Raw genomic sequence first — 23,895 nt, 5'->3', positions numbered from 1 at the left:
TGTCTTTTTTTATTTTCAAAATTAAAGCCTGCTAATTCTACTATTAAGTTAACAAAAGCAACATATTTAGAACCTATTAGCTTACTCCATAATATTAAAAACAAAGGATAAACAACTAATGTAGAACAATTGAAGTTCTTACTGTCCACTCAAAATGGCAAATATCAGTTCTAGGTTACTTTCTGCACCAGATATTTTCCTTTTAATATTCTATATTGTTCAAGAGCACACACTTGCATTAATCATTTTTTGTAATATGTTTTATAATTCAGGTCTAACCTGCAACAGGAGAGGTATAAAGGTTTCTATCTCCAGAATCTGAGCAGACTCTTCCATTAAGATGTTGTCATACTGTGAAAGAAAAAGTAGAGAGTTGTCCATCAACCAGGTAATACAAATTAATGCTGATATTCAACCTCCCAAAAGAAAGCATCAACTACTCATTCGTTTTTTGATGGGTGGGACAGTTACAGCAGGATTTTACCTTATAGGCAAAATATCAGTATTACTAAAAATCCACATCAGAGGGTGAAATCATACTACATCAGTGGCAGATCTGTCTGTACCAATCAGGGCTTATATCTAGACGGAAACCATGACTGAACTACATGACTTGCTTCCCATATTCCATAACTCATCCGCAAGAGAAAAGCTTTCTGCAGCACAGCAAACTAATTTGGTATCTTCGCAATGAAGTGGAAAAGGCGCACTGTTGTGATCCAATACAGTGCATTACTGGAGAAAAATACTACGGAAAGAATTATTGGTGGTGGGATTTTGTTTTGTTTTTCTGAGATACAAGTCTGTACTAAACCAATACGTATGGTTAACGCTGCAGAGTGAAACAGCATTGCATCATAGGTTTTTCCTCAAATTACTCATTTGTTAGGTAAACAAAGTTATAAAGGCCATGTGTTTTGTCCAGTTCTACCTTTATTTTATTACTCAATCATATCTCTGCTGCTGATCATCTAATATGGCAAAGCTAACTTTTTTTTAATAGGGATGGACTATTAAGCATTTTTGTATATACAGTAACTTAAAAGCAATCTCATCTTTTACTCACAGAATTAAAATTTTTCTTCAGTAAAATTACAATTTAAAACTTCCTGGTAAAAATGCAACTCAAAATAATCTAGTTGCCTAGATTTAGGACAGATGAAGAGGTTTATACAAGGGGGGAGGGGGGCAGTGAACCAAAGCCAAAAAACAATTAGTATAGTAACACTAGTATAATCATTACTTTGAAACCTAATTCAACCAGGTCATGTCGTTTCAGAGCAGCGTGAGTACAAGTCATGGCAATGATTTTTGCTTCTTTCACCAAAAGGTATTTGGATCTATCAAGGCCACTGCGGAGAAGTTCAAATGCTCTGAATTCCTGTGGTAAAGAAAAGAAAATCTTGGAAGTCAGAATATAAAAAATTATTGCTTATTAAATATATTCAAGCTATCTGGCCACTTTCTTAATATATTAAGACATCTCAAGCGTACATATACAAACGCACGCAGTCTAGGTAACAAACAGCAGGAGCAGGAGCTCCGTGCCCCCTCAGAAGGGTACGACATCATAGGAGTAACTGAAACATCGTGGGACAACTCAAACGACTGGGGGATCGCAATGGACGGTTACAGGCTCTTTCGTAAGGACAGGCAGGGTAGACGAGGTGGAGGAGTCGCACTCTACATTAAGGAAAACCTTGAATGTATCGAAGTCAACTATGGTGATTGCAAGTGCTCTATCGAATGCATCTGGGTTAAAGTCAAAGAAGGGGTCATCTCCAAGCAGGACCTCACAGTGGGCATCTGCTACCAACCTCCTAACCACAATGATGAACCCAATGATATTTGGGGCACTAAAGCAAGCTTCTGGCCAACAGAACCCGGTCCTGATGGGTGACTTCAACTACCCAGACATCTCCTGGAAGAACAATACGGCAGCTCGCATGTCACCCACCAAGTTCCTGGAATGTATAGAGGACCGTTTCCTGACACAAATGTTAGATGTGCCAACCAGGAAGGAGGCGCTGCTGGACTTGCTATTCACAAACCGAGAAAGCCTGCTTTGTAACATCTCAGTTAGTGACAGCCTTGGCTCCGGTAACCACAATATTGTGGAGTTCGGGATCCTGCTGAGTGTGCTGAAGGTCAGCTCTAAGACAAGGGTCCTGGATTTTAGAAGAGCAAACTTCAGTTCACTCAGGGCTCAGTTGGGAGGGATTCCATGGGAAGCTTCCATGGAAGACAAAGGAGCTAGTGAGTGCTGGGAATTCTTCAAGAACTCTCTCTTGGAAGCACAAAGCCAATTTATCCCCTACAAAGGAAAGGGAAGTAAGCGGAGCAAGAGACCCCCATGGCAAAACCATGACATCCTGGGTCTACTCAAATCCAAAAGGGAAGCATACCAGAGATGGAGAAGCGGAGGATTATCTGTCGAGAGCTATAAGGGCATTGCCAGAGTGTGCAGAGATGCAGTTAGAAAAGCAAAAGGCTCAGCTCGAACTGAAAATGGCTGTAGACGTGAAAAACAACAAGGAAGGTTTCTTCAGACGTGTCAACCATAAGCAAAAAAAGAAGGAAAACATAGGCCCGCTGTTAAACATAAAAGGAGAGTCAATCACCAATGATGCTGAAAAGGCAGAGGCCCTCAACACCTTCTTCACCTCTGTCTTTACCAGCACTGTTGGGTCCCAGGCTTTGGGAACAAAACTCCCGGTTGATCCAAACACAGACCCACCATCGGTGAAGGAAGAGTTAGTACATGAATTACTACAGGAGCTTGACCCCTACAAATTGATGGGCCCTGACGCCATCCCCCCGAGGGTGTTGAGAGAGCTGGCTGATGTCATCGCAAGGCCGCTCTCCATAATCTTCGAGAAGTCATGGAGAACGGGGGATGTCCCAGAGGACTGGAGGAAGGCTAATGTCACCCCTTATCTACAAGAAAGGCTCAAGGGTGGATCCAGGTAACTATAGGCCCATCAGCCTTACTTCAATCCTTGGGAAAGTTATGGAACGAACCCTCCTGAGAGCCATCACAAGTCAAAGGAAGCACGTGACTGGGAAAAGCCAACGTGGCTTCACTAAAGGCAGGTCGTGCTTGACAAACCTGGTGGCCTTCTACGACAAAATGACTTGCCTGGTTGACATGGGGCGGGCCATGTACATTGTCTACCTGGACTTCTCCAAGGCCTTTGATATGGCCCCCCACAGCCTCCTCCTGGAGAAATTAATGTGTTATGGCCTAGGCAAGTGGTCTGTGCAGCGGGTGGGGAACTGGCTGACAGGCCACACCCAAACGGTGGTGGTAAACAGCTCCTTTTCCAAGTGGCAGCCTGTCACTAGTGGGGTCCCCCAGGGATCGATATTGGGCCCAGCGTTATTCAACATCTTCATAAGTGATCTGGATAACGGGGTCAAGTGGAGCCTGATGAAGTTTGCGGATGACACCAAACTGAGCGGGGAAGTAGACACTCCAGAAGGCAGAGCTGTTCTGCAAGGAGATCTGGATAGGCTGGAAGAGTGGGCCAGCAAGAACCTTATGAAGTTCAACAAGGAGAAGGGTAAGGTCTTGCACCTGGGAAAACATAATCCGGGAGTGCAGCACAGACTGGGATCCACCTGGCTGGAGAGCAGCTCTGTGGGAAGGGACCTGGGGGTCCTGGTGGGCAGGAAGCTCAACGTGAGCGAACAGTGGCTGCTGCGGCCAAGGAGGCCAACAGTGTGCTGGGTTGCATCAAAAAGGGCATCACCAGCAGAGGTAAAGAAGTCATCATCCCGCTCTACTCAGCGCTTGCCAGGCCACACCTGGAGTGCTGTGTCCAGATCTGGTCCCCGCTGTACAAAAAGGATGTGGCCAGGCTGGAAGGGGTCCAGAGAAGGGCCACCAAGATGATCAGAGGCCTGGGAAGCTGCCATACGAGGCTAAGCTGGGAGAACAGGGCTTGTTCAGCCTTGAGAAAAGGAGGCTCAGAGGGGATCTCATCACCGTGTACCAGTACTTAAGGGGCAGCTACAAAGGAGATGGAGACTCCCTTTTTACAAGGAGTCCCATGGAGAGGACAAGGGGGAATGGACACAAGTTGCTCTTGGGGAGATTCCGATTGGACACGAGAGGGAAGTTTTTCACATTGAGGACAGTCAACCACTGGAATAATCTCCCCAGGGCAGGGGTTGACTCAGCCACGTTGGACACCTTCAAGAGTCGTCTAGATAGGGTGCGGGGCCATCTTGTCTACACTGTGCTCTTCCTAGAAAGGCTGGACTAGATGATCCCTAAGGTCCCTTCCAACCTGGGATTCTGTGATTAAGACAAGAAAGATACAAAGGTATCTATTTTTAACAAACCCATATGAATAAATTTTTTAATGGCAAACCTGGAAACAACAATATTTCAAAAACCAATGTTTTAAAATCCCATCCAAGAATTCTGCAACCTGTGTGCATACATAAATTTGCAGGCCAGGCAATTGTTCAATTGATTCCGAGGACCCCTCTCAGAATCCCCCACAATTTTGCTTTACTACATCTTCTTGTTTCCTACTTTACTGCATCATAACATCACATCAAACTCAGTACTGGAAAAACCAATACAGTTAATATGACCAAATGATACCCAGATCACATCTACCCTTACTTTTAAAAGCCTCTCAAGCAGTTCTGGGAGAAACAGATCTTTTCAAGTAACTTCCAGGTTATCTGATTAAAGGCAATTCACCGTAAATACAAAGACCCTGTGAGGATCAGAGGAGCAGTGATAGGCACACCAACCCTAGTAACCTAATCAGTGAAAATGGAACAAGGAGAATGGCTGCTTCCTAAGCTTAAAATAAAACAGATTATACCCGTGTCCCTAGTGTGAAACATGCCTGTATTACTCAAAGGTAGAAATTCTCACCTGAATGCCTTGCAAGCTAAAGAAGCTGCCTAGAGATATATGCCTCTTTTAGGATGTAGGGCAAAGGAATTTTGGAACTGTGTAAAGTTTTTTATAGGATTAGCCAAATCCATTTACCTTTAATAGTTACATGTCTTACCTCAAGCTGAGTGAATATTTTCTTAACATGTCTAAAACACCCTTCAGCAATTTCCATATCTTCTTCATAGGACTTGCCTTTGAAAATTGGTTGAGGAGCATTTGCAAAATACTGGTGAAAAGGAAAGAAACTGGAGACATCCGCAACGTCTGGCAATTTTCCACCTTTAACTTTCACTTTGCTGATATACTCCTCCCAACGAGACATTACCTATGGCAAACAGAAGTGTCATAATGACATAGTTTTGTATCACAAAGTCATTGGCAAGATGTAATCTTGCACACATAGTATAAAAAAAATTATCACAAAAGCAAGGTATGTCTAATTTAGCATTTGACCTTGTCTCAGGATGACATTTTTGAAGCTGTGGTGGATTGACCTTGCCTGGCTGCCAGACTCCCACCCAGCACCTCTCTCACTCCTTCTCCTCAACAGGACTGGGGAAGAAAATAAGATGGAAAAGCTTATGGGTTGAGATAAAGACAGGGAGATCACTTAGCAAGTACCACCACAGGCAAAACAGACTTGAACTGGGGAAAAATAATTTAATTTATTGCCGATTAAATATAGAGTAGGATGGTGAGAAACAAAGACAAAGCCAAAACCACCTTTCTTCTCCTTCTTCCCAGGATCAATTTCACTCCTTCATTCCCAGCTCTTCTACCCCCTCACCCTGAGCAGTGCAGGAGGAACAGGTCTTGTCAGTCAAGTTCGTAACACCATATCTGCCACCCCTTCCTCCTCACACTTCTCCCCTGCTCCAGCAAAGGCTTTCCACTGGCTGCAGCTTCCTTCAGGGCACATACACCTGCTCTAGCATGGTGTCTTCTACGAGCTGCAGTGTGGGTATCTGCTCTGACATGGGCTGCTGGGGGACAACCTGCTTTGCTATGGTCCTCTCCATGAGCTATTGGGGAATCTCTGCTCCAGTGCCTGGAGCACCTCCTGCCCCTCCTTTTCCTTCTGACCTTGGCGTGTGGGGATGTTTCTCAGACTCTCTGCCCCCAGATGCTGCAGTATTCTTTGACCTTCTGTCAAAGATGCTGTCACATTGTCTTGTGACACAAAGTACTTCACAAAGTACTTAGAGTACTTTGGTTTAAATACCAAGTTGGATTCCTTTGGGAGGAAGCAGAACCAGAAGATGAGCTCTAGCAGGGCTCCTAGTACTCTCCAACACCTAATAACCATTAATGTTTAGGCCCACACTACAGCTAGCCCAGAGTAACTTCTGTAAAAACACATACAGTGTATGCATTTGATCCTAAGTACCACCCTGCAAGTCTGCTTAAGTGACACCAATTGCTAATGTAGACCGTGTCACTGAAAAATACAGGGAAGGGAAATGAGGGATGTACAATGAACAGAAAATCACCATTTTGTATACTACGCATCCAATTTCACGCAGTAGTTTAACACTATAACAGCTTTCTAGCAGGATCATCAAGTAGCTGCTCTAATGCTTGTCCATAATGTAAAGCAGCCCACAGATTATCCTATCTGAAGGAGAAGCTTCAGGTTAGAATCTTTGCCAGCAGTCATGAAGAGCAGCAACGCTAGCCTTTCAACTGGTGAGTCATCGGGCAGGATTTAAAAACAATAGCAATACAAGTAAGTAATGTTGCAATTATAGCTTTAGCTGTTATTGTATTTTGAACCACCAAAGCAAATGTAGGTTTTTTAGATTGTATTCTGAAAAATTTACTCAAATTTTTACGAAGTGTTTCATAATGTATTGAGGTCATACAGCCTCTGTACAAGTATTTCAGTCCTTACTTGGTATAAGAAAAAGTGGCCAGCTGTTTCACAAGTGTAAGAAACATCTCCTGGGACTCCAAGACTCTCTTGCAATCGCCCAACTTCTCGTAGAAGTTCAAGTCTTCGAGCCAGCACATAATTAACTCTTCCATACCTACAAAATTTATTAAATATAACATAATTTTTATTTAAATGTATTTAATTCAAAACTGTTTTATTCAAGTATCACAATGAGAGATCACAAAAACCCAACCCGCTCACCTCAAAAAACCCCAACCTCACAACTACTGCCAGGTTCAAAAAAACCAAGAATTTGCCATATGCCAACTATTTCTATCAGTTGAGCCCTAATAATTTACAAAGACATGAAAGAGCCATTACTGTAGAAAAAGTTCCTTTTACCCTATTGCCTCAACAAAAGCTTCATAAGTGCTAGAAAAACATTCTCAAAATGTACCTGTAAAGCAGAAAATCATTACTTCCAATGTACTGTTTAAGAACTATGGTACATTACATGTTACACATACGCAAGTTATGCAAGTCTACGGACCATCATAAATGGAACCTGTACCCAAAGTCTCAGTACAATAATGCTGACTTCCTTTGGCAATATACAAAATGTCTTCCACTAATGCTTAGCCCACCATAACAGACAGGTCTGCATCCACACATAGGAGGTCCTGTACTCACAGATGCCTATTCAGTAACTTTCATGACTGATACGCTTGTATCCCACTCCTTCCATTCTTTCTCCTCTTAACCCAATTCGAGCCCAATTTTTTTCCTTTATAAATAATTTTCCTTAATCCACACACTCCCCACCTCCCAGAAGTAGTACAAGCAAAACAAAAATCAATGTATCACATTTTCTAAAAAAGAGAACAATTAAAAAAGTGATATAAGTGGGTGGAATTAAAGAAGTGAGAGGAACAGGGCACTTTCTTCTAAAAATGCATATGTAGTCAAAAGCTCAAAAGCGAATAAAGGCTAAATTTCAAGTTCCTGTTAAATTTACTACTCCTGAAATATGCCTTCTGCACAGAAAAAAAAAAGATACAATCTCTGGTAATCACGATGGGTTCTCTTGTCTTATTTAGAAGGATGAGAGTAGTTAAAGCTGGAGATTTGAATTTACTAAGACACAGCCGAATATGATATTGTTCACAACTGGAAAAAACAAGTTCCTCAGGAACTATGACAGTTAAGATCCCTGTAATATGAAATCGTATTTTCTTCAACAAAACGAATCCATTGTAATTACAAGCAGCTGAAAGCAGTTGTTTGGTTTTTGTCTTCATCACAATTCAGATGTCCTCTTATTTCTCACAATTCAGGTAACATGTCCTCCTGTACGTATTTGCTCATTGCTACAAAAATCTTCTTCAGCTGTGATTCCCTTTGTGTTTAAGTGACAGTACCAGTTTAATCAGCTCCTCTCCACCTTACATTCTTACACCCCCTGCCTTGCTTTGCTGTGCCTGCAGAGGGAGCAAAAACGGAACACCAAGCCTGCAAGCAGCAGAAATTCCTCAAGCAGTACTGTGCCCTCTAAAACAGCCTGACACCGAAAAACCACGAACTCAGAAGCAACCAAAACACAAAGACGTATGGGAAATAAACTTCTCTATTCACAGTAGCGCAGCCCACTTTCAAATATATTCCTCAACCCTTATCCCTCCCCCGCAAACTGCCAGAACCCATAGGACTTTGCATTAATGTCCTGTAGGTCTGGAGCTACCCTGAAAAAGAATTAAAATAGACAGTGTAGAGAAAACTTAATTACGAGCACTACTGTTCAAGGAATATACTAAACCATGGACATTACTAAATAAGTATCTGCCATGGCATTGCTTCACTAAGATTTTGACTATCATATTTCTGGAATAATTTGACTACGTCAAAGCATTCAAATTTAAAAAAAGAATCACTAGGTATTTATTTTGCTAAATGAAACTCAACTATATATATGTGGGTAACTTCTAGTTACTATATATAATTTTTACTACAGCTTTTGAAGTCAAAGTATTGTTGTAATAATCCTGTACTGGACAGTTCAGTTAATTCCAGTGCATGACCCTTGTAACCCTGCTTACATTTATGAATGCGTGCAATCCTACTGATGTCAGTTGGACTAACATGTAACAAACGTACAAATATTTACAAGAACAGGTTCTTAAGTCTTTGTAGTGATATAGACTCCTTAGCTGTCCTTATGTATGTATTATTCAAAATGTATTATTTACCAATGAAATAAGCAACTTTGTAATCAAGCAATATTCTGAAGAATTAAAAACAAAGTCTAGTTTCATGTTTATATTTATGTATGCAATACTCACCATGCCAGTAGAAGTGCTACCAGATTTGCCCAAAAAATTACTAACTGCAAAAACCTACCTTTATTATTCAACTTTCTCTCACAAAGCAGATCAATTCTCTAAAATGCACATGGGTCTAGAATATAACAAGCTATTTTTATTCAAGCAGTTGAGCTTGTGAACAAGCAACTGCCTGATTCTGACTTTGGATTCTCAAGAGAACAGTTTCTCTACTGAATAAGAACCAAAATTACTCAGCCCTATACTGAAAACAAGTGCACTCTGCATTACTAGGATTCAATAATATTACAAAGGTAAAACTTGTCAAGCACAGCTCCTTCCTCATATACAAGGGAGGTAGAATGGATTCAACACATACAACTTGCTACAACGTCTATGCAAGCAAGTTTATAATTTCTCACCTGCTGAAATCTTTCTCTGTCTCTAATTCCTCTTCTCCATGACCCAGACGCAGGAGGTGGCGCTCATCAATGTCTAGAGCCATGATTTTTTCAAACAGCTGGTTCAAGGCCTAAAGATTGACAAGAACAGGAGAAAAGGTAGGTTTTAGAAGTCCAGAGGATCTTGTAGAGGAAAACTGAAGAATTACTGGTAAGCCAGCTAGGAAATTACGCCTATTTTGGTGTAAATGGAAGCCAAAGCAAACATGAAGTTAATACTGAAACTAGAGCTCTTAATCTTGACAATGGGAAAATTAGCCTACTAAAACTCTTGTATTTGCGTACTTTATACAACAATTGAATTTTATTTTACAATTTTAAAACAATTTTAAAAGTTGATTCAACCACCTACTTCATTTCGCTGATAAAGCTAACAGTTTATAAAACTGTCTTGAGAAGCACGCTTTGCAAACATTGATTTTGTTAGATGACTTTAGACCATTTAACTTTTGCTGTACATTAAAAGAGCGTGATCTGGTATTGACTGGCAGGTGCTGTGAATCCACTCCATACGGGTAAATAAATTTTGCTGAACTAAACTTCCAGGTGTGCCACGTCTCCTAACGTAAACTCTTCAATTCTCTAACAGCTTAATATCAACCGTCCAATGCAGTGTATTTCAAAGGAGTAAGTTTGTAAGCACTGGATCACCAAGTTATGAAACTAATTATAAACATGAGCAAGCTCCACTGGTACTTCAAGTCAGCTGGAAGTCATGCAAACATGTTGAAGTAGAGCATCAAGGTATAGGGAATGAACCCTGCTGGATTTATTTTCTGCAAGTACAATTTCAAGTTCATGTTCTCAAATAAATCTTGTCTGGTAAGAAGTCTACCTGCCCCAAATTATTTCCTTCCTTTTCTCCCCAGCTGACATGCTCTCAACACTTTCTCTCATCTTCACTACCTGTTAACCCCCCCACAACCCACTGTAGACTGGCCTATATTATTCCAGATTGTAACTCCTCACCAAAATGAAGCCCCATTCGCCATTCTTCAAGAGTGTAAAGTGCCTGATCTTGCTTTGATGGACAAAGATGAAATGTTTTCAAAGTAGTATGTTCAGTTACAATAGCCCATAACTGAAACAGGGTAGGCTCATTAGGGAGACCAGAAAATAGACAATCCTGGTTTCCAGAGAAATTCTTCCAAACCAGACACAAATTTACAGTAAGAATCTTTAAGACTTCTATCATTATTCTTCTTATTATATGTATTTGAGAATTAGCAGCTCGACTCCATCTCTTATGAATGGGAAGTAAGCATTCAGCTGAAGAGGCCACGATACCTTTCATGCCTTCCCTTAGAAGCACAAAGCACAGAGCAACCAGCATTCAAGAAAGGTAGTTAGCAAAAATCTGACATGCATGCAGAGAATGTGCAACTACAAGAACTGCGCAGACACTTTTTCAAAGTACTTTCTAATTTCCACCCCCAACCAGTTAAATATATTGAAAACTTCTGAACTCAGAACTACAAACCTGAAATTCAAAAATTTATTTTCACATTTTGAAACTGGCAAAACTGCATACAAGCCAACTCAAGTTTTCATTGTTAAAAGACAACTTTAATCCCAAACCTACTGATCTCAGTACCTGCTGTTCTTGATTTTAGATACAGGAAAGTTTCATACATGACTGACACTTTACCTGATTAGAGTGAGTAACTATAAGAGTTCGTTGTTCTGGGAAATTGTGATAAAGATTGGATATTATTTGGACTGCTACATCAGTTTTTCCAGTACCAGGTGGACCCACTACCTAAAACCAAAACAAAACATTAAAACCAAAAATGAACACACAATTTATCAGAATACTGTACAACACAGAAATATAGCCAGCTGGGAAAAAAACAGAACGATCTCACTTGACACTGATGTAATACATTAACAACAAGAGAATCTTCTGTTTCCTGTACAATTGCTTGCTGGCTTCTGTGAACTTCAAGAACACATACATACACCGTGAAAGACTTAGCCCAATGCTAAGACCTATTCCTGCCTAAGAGGAATATGGTAATTCAGCAATTACTTGCTGGCTTTTCTGAACTTCAAGAACAAATACAATGTATCATGAAAGGCTAATTCAGATTAGTTAGGCAGATTCCTGCCTAAGAGGAATATGGTAATCCAGCATATGAAATACTATTGTTTTGCAACCCATGAACACAGACCCCCTTGGAGCAAAAAAGCTGTTTAGCCTCAGGACAGGCTAAGCATAGGGGAAACAGTAAAAAAAGCATCAAAACACGTAATTAAAAAAGAATAAGGTGAGGCAGATATAAAGGGGGGGGGGGGGGAAAGTCCATTGTTTTTATTTACTCAAAAATCTAAAACTGATGATGCAAAAGTAATACTGACAGTTAAATGTTTTTATAGGCTGGTTTATACCAACAGCATTCAAAGATTGACACCTGAGACATTTTAAAGGTATCCAAGTATTATAAAGTATCTCAAAGTAATTTGTTCAGGTTTTGTATGTATCTGCACATGAAATTACAAATTGCTATGAAATCACGCTTGCTTTATTTAAAAAAATCTCAAAAGCAAGTAGGATTGTACTTCTCAAAAATATCTGACAGAAATACATGAAATAACGACAGAAAAATGAACAGGCCTATATTACGAAACTGTTTTCTCAGTCTGCCTTCTCTCCCTGGAAAAAAGTGGGTGATGTAGTTTAAAAAAAAAATCAAACCAACAAAACAACAACAAAAACCCCCAAAACCAGAAATACACCATCAAAAACAAAAAGCTGACTTTGTCATTGTTTTTCCCTTTTGACCTAACAGACTCTCATTCTCTAACACCTCTTAATAAAAAAAAAAAAACAATAAATAAATCAACAAATGCAGTTTTAGGAGAAAAGTTCAAATTATATAACAACCATCTTCAAATATTTATGAAAGTTGATTGAGCACCAGGCACAGGAAGTTACTTTTCTTCTTTAAAGCCCTCCATAAGTGAGGCAGACAGTAGTTCATACTGCATTATACCACTTGCAATTGAAGGTCATTAATAGTTCAACAAACATTAACTGACACTAACAAACAGCATGCTATGCTATTTAAAAAAAATAAGACAAAACCCAAAGCTAGGTAAGAGACCCTCTCTCGTGTATTTTGTGTATTAATTATATACTACAAAATGGTAACAAAGATTTTAATTTCCCAATCTTCTTTCCTATTGACAATACTACTGATAGAAAACAATACTACTCACAACGGCGTGGGTGTTCTTAGACAAACATTCAGATCATGTAAAAACCCAGCAGTTCAAATAATTCAAAAAACCTGTTCCAACATTATTTAATAACTAAATTTAAAGCATCTATCACTGTCGCATTTTCACAGCATTCAAAAAAGAGCTTTGATTTCTAAACAGCTCTTAAAGTTGATATTCTATCAACAACCCGGAAGTTCTGCTGTGTTCTACTAGAAAACATACCATAGTCAAAAACACTGCCAAGAGCTTAGTTAACTTTTATACATATTTACGACACTACTAATTTCAGCACTCCTAGACAAACAGGGACAAAATGCATACAATTCCTCTGAAGTTATGCATCTTTTGTGTCCTAGTTACAGAATGCCTGTGGAGCGGTAAAACATAAGGAGGAAGGGGGGAAAGGAAGAATACTATGATACTAATGAATACCAATGCAAAAACCTAAAAATGAGCATTATTGCCTATGCAGTCCAAGAAGAAATTAAGTGTATCGCAGAAAAGTCATTCAAATATTCCACTGAGTCACTACTAGGAGAGACCATACTTCATTGGAAAACAGGTACTTGTAGTCAAAGGCTACCTGAGAGTGGTAAACCTTAAAGACCTTTGCAGAAATTCACTGCTCGAAATTTATTTTCATAACAAATCTACAGCTTTGGTTTGGCTTGTAACTTAGTTCTGGAATTCAGCAGGATATAAAGGATTGCACATTAAATTACACAAAACAGCAAAAAAAAAAGTTCCCTGAAGACAATTCAATGACTTTCATTTCCTTTAATGGAGTTAGGTCAAACTAGAAATTATGCAAGTAATTTAAAACAGCCAAAAACAACAGACAAGGCAAAAACTTTACAGTCTAAAACTAGCAATCCAACCACTAAACAAGTAAATTCAGTTGCTGTGGAAAGCCTTCAGCCACTGAAACACATGATACAATTATACAGAGATCAAATGTGATTCTGTATGTTTTTGTGAAGATGGGAGGATGTTGAACCTTTGTATGTTAATCTTTCATATTTTTAAACTAGTAATAGAAGTGATCTCAGCAAGGCTACAGAAATGGGCAGTACTGATATTTCACTGGATGTACCCAAAGCCAGAATCAAATAAAGTGCATAAAATTCTTAAAAATATTCTTACCATAGTTAGCCCAGGTTGCATTCCCGCACGTATAGCTTCAATCTGAGTATGGGTGAACTGAATAGTATTGCTGTAACAAAGCAAAACACGATCAGAGGTTTAGCAGATTTTGTCAACAGTTTTGATAAATGCAATTGTTTTAACAAGTTTGATCTAGATTAACTGGCTACATATTTCTCCAGAACTACATGCTTGCAACCTTTTATATAAATTAAACCATCATTACAACTATTGTCTTTATAGGCATGACAATCTTGCCATTTCTAAGCACCACAGTAAATCACATTGTTGGCGTAACAATTAAATAATCTAATTTAAAAGACTTTGTCTTTAGTTATTAGTTGCTGAGAATACTGTAAAATTATTTAGGTATGATTCTCCTAATATTCAAAGTCCTAACGCAACACTAAAAGACTCTGTGTGTGTGTATATATATCTACCTATCTGAAACAGGGAATTTTTTAACAGAGAGGGGATATAGTTTGATTTAAATATAAAACAAAACAGTCTCATATTCAAATCTTTTGGTAACGAAATCAAAATGACATTTTGTTTATAATCAATGATACTATTTTCAAGTATTTCTGAAAATGAACTGCTGTGCATGTGTTACCATTTGTAAGTAAGTTCTCAATGCACTTATTACCGTTTTGGTTGGTTATACGGATATGGTCCCCTGTTTGGAATGACATGAGGCTCTACAATCAGTGTTTTAGCTTCTTCAGGTTTTTCTTCATTCCCATCCTCATCTTTTCTTTTCTTTCCTTTACCTCCCTTTATTGGGAAAGTTATCCTGTAACACATAATTTAAGACTACAGTTCAACATGTTCACTATGATACCAGACTGTCTTAGATGTTTATACAGAAATACCTTTTTTTTGTCACCATTAAGTCAAACTTCAACACAATAGGGGAATAAGATTTGCAGATGACAAAGTATTAATGAGAATAAGGAAACAGCATGACAAATAAATTGATGAAGCCGATTTTAAGAAAGCATATTTGACAAAAAGTATGTCGAAAGTGCTCTTTACATAGCTTGGAAAGCCAGGAGCAGTACTGAGAGCCAGCCAGAAAAACACTGAAGGTAAAGAATTGATAAATAAAATGGAAGGGACAGGCGTAAAGTTTTAACGGAAAGCCACCAGCACTGTCTTTTCAGCAGTAATTACTTGATTTTGTTCTAGAACCGATGACACACATGATGCCTTTTATACTCCCATTTCAATTTCTTCATAGCCCTCTGTACCATATGTTCGCAAGCACCTCTAATTCAGAAATAAATCATGGTGAAGGAATTCCAATGGCTATCCAGTTATCTTAAGACAACAACGGAAACACCTTTAACAGCAATTATTGCTTAGTCTCTTTACAGGACAAATGCAGCAGTAGGAAGAGTAATAGCTCTTCATAAAGAGGAATATCTGTATTTTAATCTGTGAACTGAAAACAAGCACTAGTTCACTAAGGGAAATTATGCATGGTATCTTGTCTTGATACCTTTGGGCTATTTTTATATCATTATATAGTGTTAGTGCCTTCTCCACAAATATTCTACATGCAGTTTTTCAAAAAAAAAAAAAAAAAGCATGGAAGATTACCTCCCTGCTTTTCAAGATTCAATTTAGCCATGATAAGAGCGGACTGCTGTGGGGGCAAAGCCATCTTCTCCCTTTTCAGTCAAATCTATTCCTTCAAAAGGAAACGTATTTCTAACCTCATTAACTTACAAGGGAAAAAAGTAATAGCTTCTTCAGTCCAGCTGAAGAAAAGATTCTCCAGCACTATGAACTGTGAAACTCTGTTGCCAAAGTCCAAGAATGTCCACCAGGAGGGACAGAACTGTCAAGTCTAAAAAATGCTGTACAACAGCACTGCTGAAACAAAACATGTAAATCTCATTTAGCAGTCACAAAGGTAGGCATCCTATTTCAGAAACCATTTCTAGAATAGAATTAGCAGTATGGGATTTCAGACTTAATTCTTTATTTTGATTGAATAGTGTTTCCAAAAGCTCAAATTTTAACTGATGTTGAAACTGCTGTTCTTAGCTTGCTTTAATGGGACATGTAAGGAAACTATGTAATTAAAAATCTTTAGGCTGAACTGAACAGGCTAGACACCATAACACAGAAGTGAATACTACGTGTCTTGATTCTATCTCATACTGTTACTTTTCCCATATATTCAACAGGCTGATCTACAAACAATGCTCTGATGCATTTTTTCTACAGAACAGAGGCTCAGGACCAGCTTCTGCTAACTGTAGTATAGCTAACTCTGTTATACAACTATCTTAATATTAACATATTAACATCCTTTTCTTAAAAGAAAGACGACATCTCTTCAACCTGAACTCAACCCCACCTGACAACACTCTTCAGCAAGAATACCAGACCAGGAGTACTTGAAATTTTGAGATCACCTGAAGGGGGGTATTTGCAGAGCTGGATTGCCAATGGTCACTTTAATATTGTATCCAGGAAAGCTAGCTTTTAAGTGATCAATGGACAGGAAAGTGTCATTAAAATCCAGAGTTGCAATCTGATTTGGCATTTTCGAATAGTGTGCACTACTTGGGTCTCCATATCCGAGAATTATGTCATGCAGCCAGTCAGGAACCACACAATCTGTGTTCATCAAATTCCTAATAGTCTCCAGAACAGCCTGTCAATTAGAAAAACAGAAAAAATATAATTGGAGAGTGTGACTTTTTACTGAGAAAACATGACATACTGAAGACTAATCAAGCTTATTCTAAAATGCTAGCATAAAAGTCTTTAATTGACACGTTTGGTTAGATTAACTCAATATACATGTAGTGTATATATATGCAACAAACACCAGTGTCAAACCATATAATTCTTCAATTATCCTGTTAGTAAAGAGGACCATAATCCTTAATAAATTTTCATTCCAGAACATTCAGAGGTAAAAAAAAAAAAAAATAGGCATTTTACAAAATAACCTAATAAACAAAACAGAGTGTCTGCTATGGCCCTAGCTTCTTGTCCTGGTTTTACAATGAGGGAACACTTCACATTTCATCAATAGCTACACATATTTCTGCTTGAGGTTCTTCTCCAGGACTTTCATAAGGTGATGCTGTTTATACCAAAAATGCATTAAAACTTCTGCATGGTTATAGTCCTGGCCACACATTCGGTTTCTATATCCTCCAGGATATAATACAGACCTTCAAAATGCTTTCAGTTTAAGTCCATTACCTCTCGTCCTATCGCAACAGGCCCTATTAAAAAGTCTGTCCCCATCTTTCTTATAAGCCCCCTTTAAGTATTGAAAGGCTGCAGTAAGGTCTCTCCACAGCCTTCCCTTCTCCAGAGCCTTCCCTTCTCCAGGCTGAACAACCCCAACTCTCTGAGCCTTTTCTTATAGGAGAGGTGCTCCAGCCCTCGGATCATTTTTGTGGCCCTCCTCCGGACCCGCTCCAACTGGTCCATGTCTTTCCTGTGCTGAGAGCTCCAGAGCTGGACACAGGACTCCAGGTGGGGTCTCACCAGAGCAGAACAGAGGGGCAGAATCCCTTCCCTCGACCTGCTGGGCCACGCTGCTTTTGATGTGGCCCAGGATATAGTTGGCCTTCTGGGCTGTGAGTGCACATTGCCAGCTCATATACAGCTTTTCATCCACCAGTACCCCCAAGTCCTTCACCTTCTCATTCCCTTCATCCCCCAGCCTGTATTGATACCAGGGGTTGTCCTGACCCAGGTGCAGGACCTTGTACTTGGCCTTGTTGAACCTCATACGGTTCACATGTACCCATTTCTCAAGCTTGTCCAGGTCCCTCCGAATGGCGTACTATCCCTGAATCTGGAGCACTGTCTTCAGTTCTGGCCTCCTCAGTAAAAGAGAGACATGGAGTTGTTGGAGTGAGTCCAGTACAGGGCCACCAAGACGATTAAGGGACTGGAGCATCTTTCACATGAGGAGAGGCCAAGAGAGCTGGGACCATTCAGCCTGGAAGACAGACGGCTCAGGGGCTATCACATCAATATGATAAATGCCCGCTAGGAGGAAATGAAGATGAGGGAGCCAGACTCTTCTCAGTGGTGTCCAGTGACAGGACAGGAGACAGTGGGCACAACTTAAAACACATTAAATTTCATCTGAACAAAATAAAACACTTTTTTTACTGTGAGGACAATTCAGCGCTAGAAGAGTTTGCCCAGAGAAATTTTAGATTCTTAATTCTTGGAAATATTCAAAACCCAACTAGACATGGTCCTGAACAGCCTGCTGCAAGCAATCCCGCTTGAGCAGGGGCCGTGGACTAGATAATCTCCAGAGCTGCCTTGCAGCCTAAATGATTCTATGATTCTGTAATTATGCCACCTACTCAAAAAAAGTTTACTATGGGCAACACAGACCACTTGGTCAAAGTTAGATTTGTGTCAATTCACAATTCTAGAAATTCAAATATACCTTTCAACTTCGCTGGCAAATTTTCCTCTTGCTTTAATAGGGGTAAGGAAAGCTAAGCTATCGATAAGCTTCCTGAAAAACAACATTTGCTGAATTTATGTGCAAAACTGAATTAAAGTTGTATGCATAATTTTCATCTTACTTATAGGCAACATACAGTATCATAATGCATTAGTAACAGGTTTATTTTGAACTCTGACCAAATTCTTTGAAGGCTCCCTTGACAATGAATACCCAAGGAAGTAAAACGCTGAAGAATCATGCACTACAACTGTGTGAAAACTGTTAGGGCAGGGGGAAAAAAAGCACCATTCAATCTACAAAGCTCCACTTTGCATACAGTCTCTATAATGACTATCAAATATATGAGTGCTAAAAATCTCATCTGGCTCTGTCAAAAGCCCAGTAAGAAACTGATCCAGTGATGCTCCCAAAAGCTAACAAGTTTCTCTGATTTTCACCTTTTGACTAGTTACTCCTCCTCTTCCTACAGTCCACTATTACTTCAGGTAATAAAAACATGCCACATACAGCCGTGACCCAAAAGGCCAAATACAAGTAACCTGCAGGCTACCTGTTAAAAGACTGAAATCATAAACCAATGTTTTATGAGATACTCAAGTGAAGCAGGAGTGTCCTGATTCTCAATTACTTTCAACACTTAGCTGCAGGGGGAAGTTATCACCAGCTGACATGCTCAAACTTCCTGAAGTGATCCAATGCCACCTAGGAAGCCTAACTATATGCATCTAAAATGAACATGTCTCAGTACTGCTGACATATTCAAACTCTTACTCTAAGAATCAACGAGCAGTACCTTACCTTGAAATTGTTTTCTTTTGGTTTTCGTCTCATTATTATATTAAATGTTTCATAAACATCTTCTGCTCCATTTTGGATTGTATTAGTCATGTCTTGTTGATACTGGTTTGGGTCCAGAAATACTCTGTATGTTCTGCAATCCCCTTTAAGTCTTGGTTTGGGTTCAGGTCCTGCCCGTAATGAAATAGTAAGATTAGAATTTGAATTAGTGCTAAGAGCAGATTATCATTCAAATAAGCAATCCATAATCATTCCTGAAATGAAATTTAGACAACTTCATATGATGGAACTAATTTCTGCATGGCATTACAAACATTCTTATTTCATGTTTTCATCCCATTTCTAACAGTTTTTGAGTATAAACTATATTATTCTTAACACCGAAATGTACTAAATATATTTAATTAATCTAACTATATCAGATTTTACCACAGGAAACTAGTTAACCTTTCTCAGGCTGCTTATGGAATTGGCTTGTTTTTTCAAGTAGGTAATAAGCAGCAAGTCAACCAAAAACAAAGAAGAAAAAGAAGAGAGAGAGAGAGAGAGAGAGAGAGAGAACAAAAATAAATCTTTCAAACAAGTCTTGGTATGCCATACCTTCTTCAATAACACGTCCTTTCTCATCCAACATGCCCTGGATTTCACAGCCTCTGACATACACCAGGCCAGTTTGCTCAACAAAAGGTCGTCGTCGGTCAAACTTGGTGCCATAAGGTTGTGTGGGACGTACCGTAATTAAAAAGCAGACATCATGTTTACGCAGACCTGATTCCAGAAAGGAACGTTCAGTAATTTGATTGAATGCCATTTTACTTTTCCATTCCTTAATATATATACACAACAGAATACATGAAATTTTCTTTTAAATAAACCCCCACCTGTTTAAAGAATAACGTGTTCTGTTTCAAGATATGCCTTTAATTTAGAGGATACAGAACCATAGGATATTGTCATCTTTTCCACTCTTCTGCACATTAGTATCTGCTAGGACTTCAGATATGAAAAGGAGAAATAGACTGCTTTTTTCATGACACCAGGCTTATTTCAAGATTATTCTTCCAATAATCTTACTTAATTACACAACCTCGACATTTTCAGTCTTATCTCAAGAGTAACGTGTCATTAATCTCTTGTTCTCATTGCTTTCTTCTAGACTAACCTTCAACTTTTTTTTTTCTTACAACAATTTAAGTGTAGTGCCTAGAACTCGGCACAAAATCCTAAACAGGAGTTACGTTAGTTATCTACTTAATAGGTTAAAAGGTCACTTAACCAACTTACTTGTTTTCCATGCTACATTCCAGTTTATAAATCCTGATATGACTTGGTTGAGTATTTTTTTTTCTTTTGGCCTCAGCAGAAACATATTGTTGTGGAGTCACACTTGCTTTTGAGTGATGATGAGCTCAGACTCTCTTCGTTCCGCAGAGCTACTGTCTAACAAGCTATTCCCCCAACATGCATTTGTTCAGTGACTTGTTCTTAAGTTTAGTATCTTAATATTCATCTCTGTTGAATTACATCCTACTTTTAAAATGCAATTTCTCCAAATCACTAATGTAATTTTGAACACTAATCCTTTTCTCCAGTCTACCCGCAGATTCGCACTGATCTAAGACACCTTCAAAATTTAGTAAACACATGCTGTATTCTTCATATGAGACAAATAGTTCCTCATTACTCACTGGATATTATCCAACGTAAAGCAGTTTCATCACAACCCTGTTCTGTCAGGCAATGATTCATCAATTCTCCACCTCATTTTTGATTTTGATTAAGTTAAAGCATTACTGCTTTTGAAATCACAGAGGCTGTTCTAGTATTTAAAAAGCTAGGCGCACCACTATATAGCTACCTTCAGTATAGTGAAGTCTGCTGCCATCCTCCTAGCTTTCCTACTTGAATAGAAATCTATATTCCCAAACTTGTATCTGCTTGCTTATAATGCGATCCAGCTTTAGCATTTGTGCTATGTGACCTGTAACCACACTATGCAGCTCCAGCACATTTAACAGGTTTCTCTAACAAACGAGAAGGGAGTGACATTTACTGATAACCCAAGTACAAGTACATGCTTCTATGCCACTTGCCAACACGGTCAACTGAAGTTCAATTCCCCAAGCAAAAGCAGCGTCACCTGTGGATACTTGTAAGAAACACTATTTGGTATAGTCAGTGCTTCCTAACAGCATTCAAATATACTGAAAACTACTAAAATGCACTGGTTTGAATTAAATCAAAATCTGTCCTCTCCATGTGTATGAGACAGTTATCATATGCCCCACTACTTTTCCAATATGACATTATTAGGATGCACATTGATTTAAAATGCTGAATTACCTTTCCACATTCCCTGTAGCGGCCTGAATTTTACCGTTACAAACTGAATTACAATGGTCTGAAATAGTAAACATTCTGCTCCAAATGGACATGTAAATACTTTAATAATTTCAATCTTCGTTTTAGGAAAGTATAAACTACTTAGATTTGGAATTTGAGTAACTGACTTTTAAACAGTGTATTCAGATTAGGAAATCTGTATCTTAGACTAAAAAAAACCTTTCTTACAAATAAGATTACATCAAAGTATATTTTGATGAGCACTTATTTTGAGCACCTTATTTCAAAGAACGTACCTTCCCATTCATCTTTGATGTTATCTCGGACATTCAAATTAATTGTAACATCTGCTCGTACTCTCATGGGCCAGTTTTCACCAATATTGGGCTTTGCCACCTCTACCACTGTGAAAGATACAATGGGTTGTGCCATCCTAGCCCATCCACCAAAGACCACACCTCCATATTCCGATAACCTGAAAAACCGCAACAACAGAAAAAGCAAACCCCAAACAAAGTTTTGTTAGTCACTATCTGATAACAGATTCAGTTCTTTTTTTTAAACTGTGAAACAATTTATCTCACAGTCAGTAATAAGACAAAAGTGGAAGTCTTCATTTTACATGCTGCTGAGGTAGATTCACATAATCTTGCATTTTAGAACCGAACCATAACATGAGCTGACTTATATTTAAAGAAACAAAGGCAACTTATACTGGTATTAATTAAAAAAAAATCCACCAACAAACAAAACAAAAAACAAACCAAACCAAAAGACTTAGAGAAGAAAAAGGGAGGATTACAAAAAGCAACTACTGAGTATAAGAGATATCACACTGAATGACCCCTTGAAATCTAAAGAGGATCAAAATGTGACAGATGGCAAATTCAAGAACACTCAGTAACACCTCTCATAAACCAGAAGAGTTGGTGGTAAAGTTCCCAGATTTTGTAATGTCAGCCAAGACTTAGTACTTTTGGAAAACTAACTCATCCATCTTAACACAACAAAGGCTGGTTGTTAGCATTCAACATACTACCTTGACACATGTAACGCACCCTTACAAAATCATCCCACAGGATGGCAACACCTTCTGGAAGAGGTTCGCATAAAACATAGTACCCATGTAATAATTTAAAATACGTTTGTTACTATCTATTTAGTATGTACACAGTATCAGTTATTAATTCTCAAGTGCACTTGAATTACAAGTGAAGTTGAACTGACTGGTTTGCATCAGTTAATAAAGATTACCATGGTTTCATCCTACTGACACTGTCTTCAATGTCCTGTCTTATCTCGTAGGTAGACTCTAAGCGGAAGAGATTGAAGTTCCTCAGCAGGTAGTCATGAAGAGTCAGAAACTGTAGATTCAATTTGGGAAGTGCAAGGCAGCCTAAGGGTATAAGGGAAGAGGTATTTGGTGAATAAGCAAAAAGATGATGAATTAATATATTGGTTCTATGAATTCATGAATACAGACACATATTATTCTGTAACTGCCATAGCAGTTATCCTCGGAGACTCTAAGAACTACTTCTTTTACACATCTAAGTAACCAAAAAGTATACATTTTTTTCTCCCTCCTTCCCCCAAATTTTCAGGTTTTCTCCAAATGAAGCTGCAAAAGATTAAAGGAATTTTCATCATTCTGGCAGTAATACAGTGAACTATTTGAAGACTGAATCCTTCCCTGCATTCAGACTACAACAAAACTGATGTGATAAAAATCAAAGGCAGGGCAAAGTAATGTTACTTTGGGAATTCAACAATTAAGCCACCATTAAATAATGATGAAAAGGCTCATTAACTAATAATAATTATAAAGTATTATCCAACAATTCCCCAATTCCAATCCTTTACATTTACTAGAATCGACAAAAACCATTAATGTAGAAAAGTTTTAAGCTAAGAATTCCAATTTTAATACAAAACTTTCTTTAAAAAAAAAAATCTATAATAAGTAACAGAGACTTTTAATTGAGATTGAAAAACATGGGAAGATTAGATCTAACTAAACAATGAGTACTAAAACTCCTAGACAGATCCGAAAGCCTGCATAGCTTTAGGATAGTCTTATATGTAAACTTTCCACAATAAAAATTCTTATATGTTACTCATTTAACATTAATGGACTAAATGTTCCAGTTTAACACCTTAAAGCTTAAAACCTGTGAAAGCATCAGGCTTTTGTAACTTGCAATATTTCCCTTGAAACCTTCCACTGGTATATGGAGTACATATTGGCTTTCACATGCACTGAGATACAATGGCAGTGAAGGAAGGCAACAGAACACGGTAATTTCTATTCTGGAAAGCCTCATGGTGATAAAATACTTTAACACATTTCC

At 38.6% G+C, this 23,895-nt stretch overlaps 1 protein-coding gene across 1 annotated transcript in view; it reads right to left on the bottom strand.

The window, feature by feature from the left end:
• The window catches only part of AQR (aquarius intron-binding spliceosomal factor), a 58,294-nt gene that overhangs the window by 14,888 nt on the left and 19,511 nt on the right, over nucleotides 1-23,895 (bottom strand). The window contains exons 16-28 of the mRNA XM_075103248.1: nucleotides 22,799-22,940; nucleotides 21,841-22,019; nucleotides 19,802-19,969; nucleotides 19,202-19,371; nucleotides 16,362-16,603; nucleotides 14,582-14,728; nucleotides 13,936-14,005; nucleotides 11,219-11,329; nucleotides 9,532-9,641; nucleotides 6,813-6,948; nucleotides 5,037-5,246; nucleotides 1,244-1,381; nucleotides 280-351 (exon numbers count right to left, since the gene is read on the bottom strand). Of these exons, the coding sequence (XP_074959349.1) occupies nucleotides 280-351; nucleotides 1,244-1,381; nucleotides 5,037-5,246; nucleotides 6,813-6,948; nucleotides 9,532-9,641; nucleotides 11,219-11,329; nucleotides 13,936-14,005; nucleotides 14,582-14,728; nucleotides 16,362-16,603; nucleotides 19,202-19,371; nucleotides 19,802-19,969; nucleotides 21,841-22,019; nucleotides 22,799-22,940 (1,895 nt within the window). The remainder of the gene's footprint in view (nucleotides 1-279; nucleotides 352-1,243; nucleotides 1,382-5,036; nucleotides 5,247-6,812; nucleotides 6,949-9,531; nucleotides 9,642-11,218; nucleotides 11,330-13,935; nucleotides 14,006-14,581; nucleotides 14,729-16,361; nucleotides 16,604-19,201; nucleotides 19,372-19,801; nucleotides 19,970-21,840; nucleotides 22,020-22,798; nucleotides 22,941-23,895) is intronic.

Source organism: Phalacrocorax aristotelis, chromosome 9 (genome assembly GCF_949628215.1).
Source record: "Phalacrocorax aristotelis chromosome 9, bGulAri2.1, whole genome shotgun sequence".
NCBI classification, from domain to species: Eukaryota; Metazoa; Chordata; class Aves; order Suliformes; family Phalacrocoracidae; genus Phalacrocorax; species Phalacrocorax aristotelis.
Note: the sequence above shows the minus strand (reverse complement) of the source record. Positions and strands in the feature narration are given on the sequence as shown.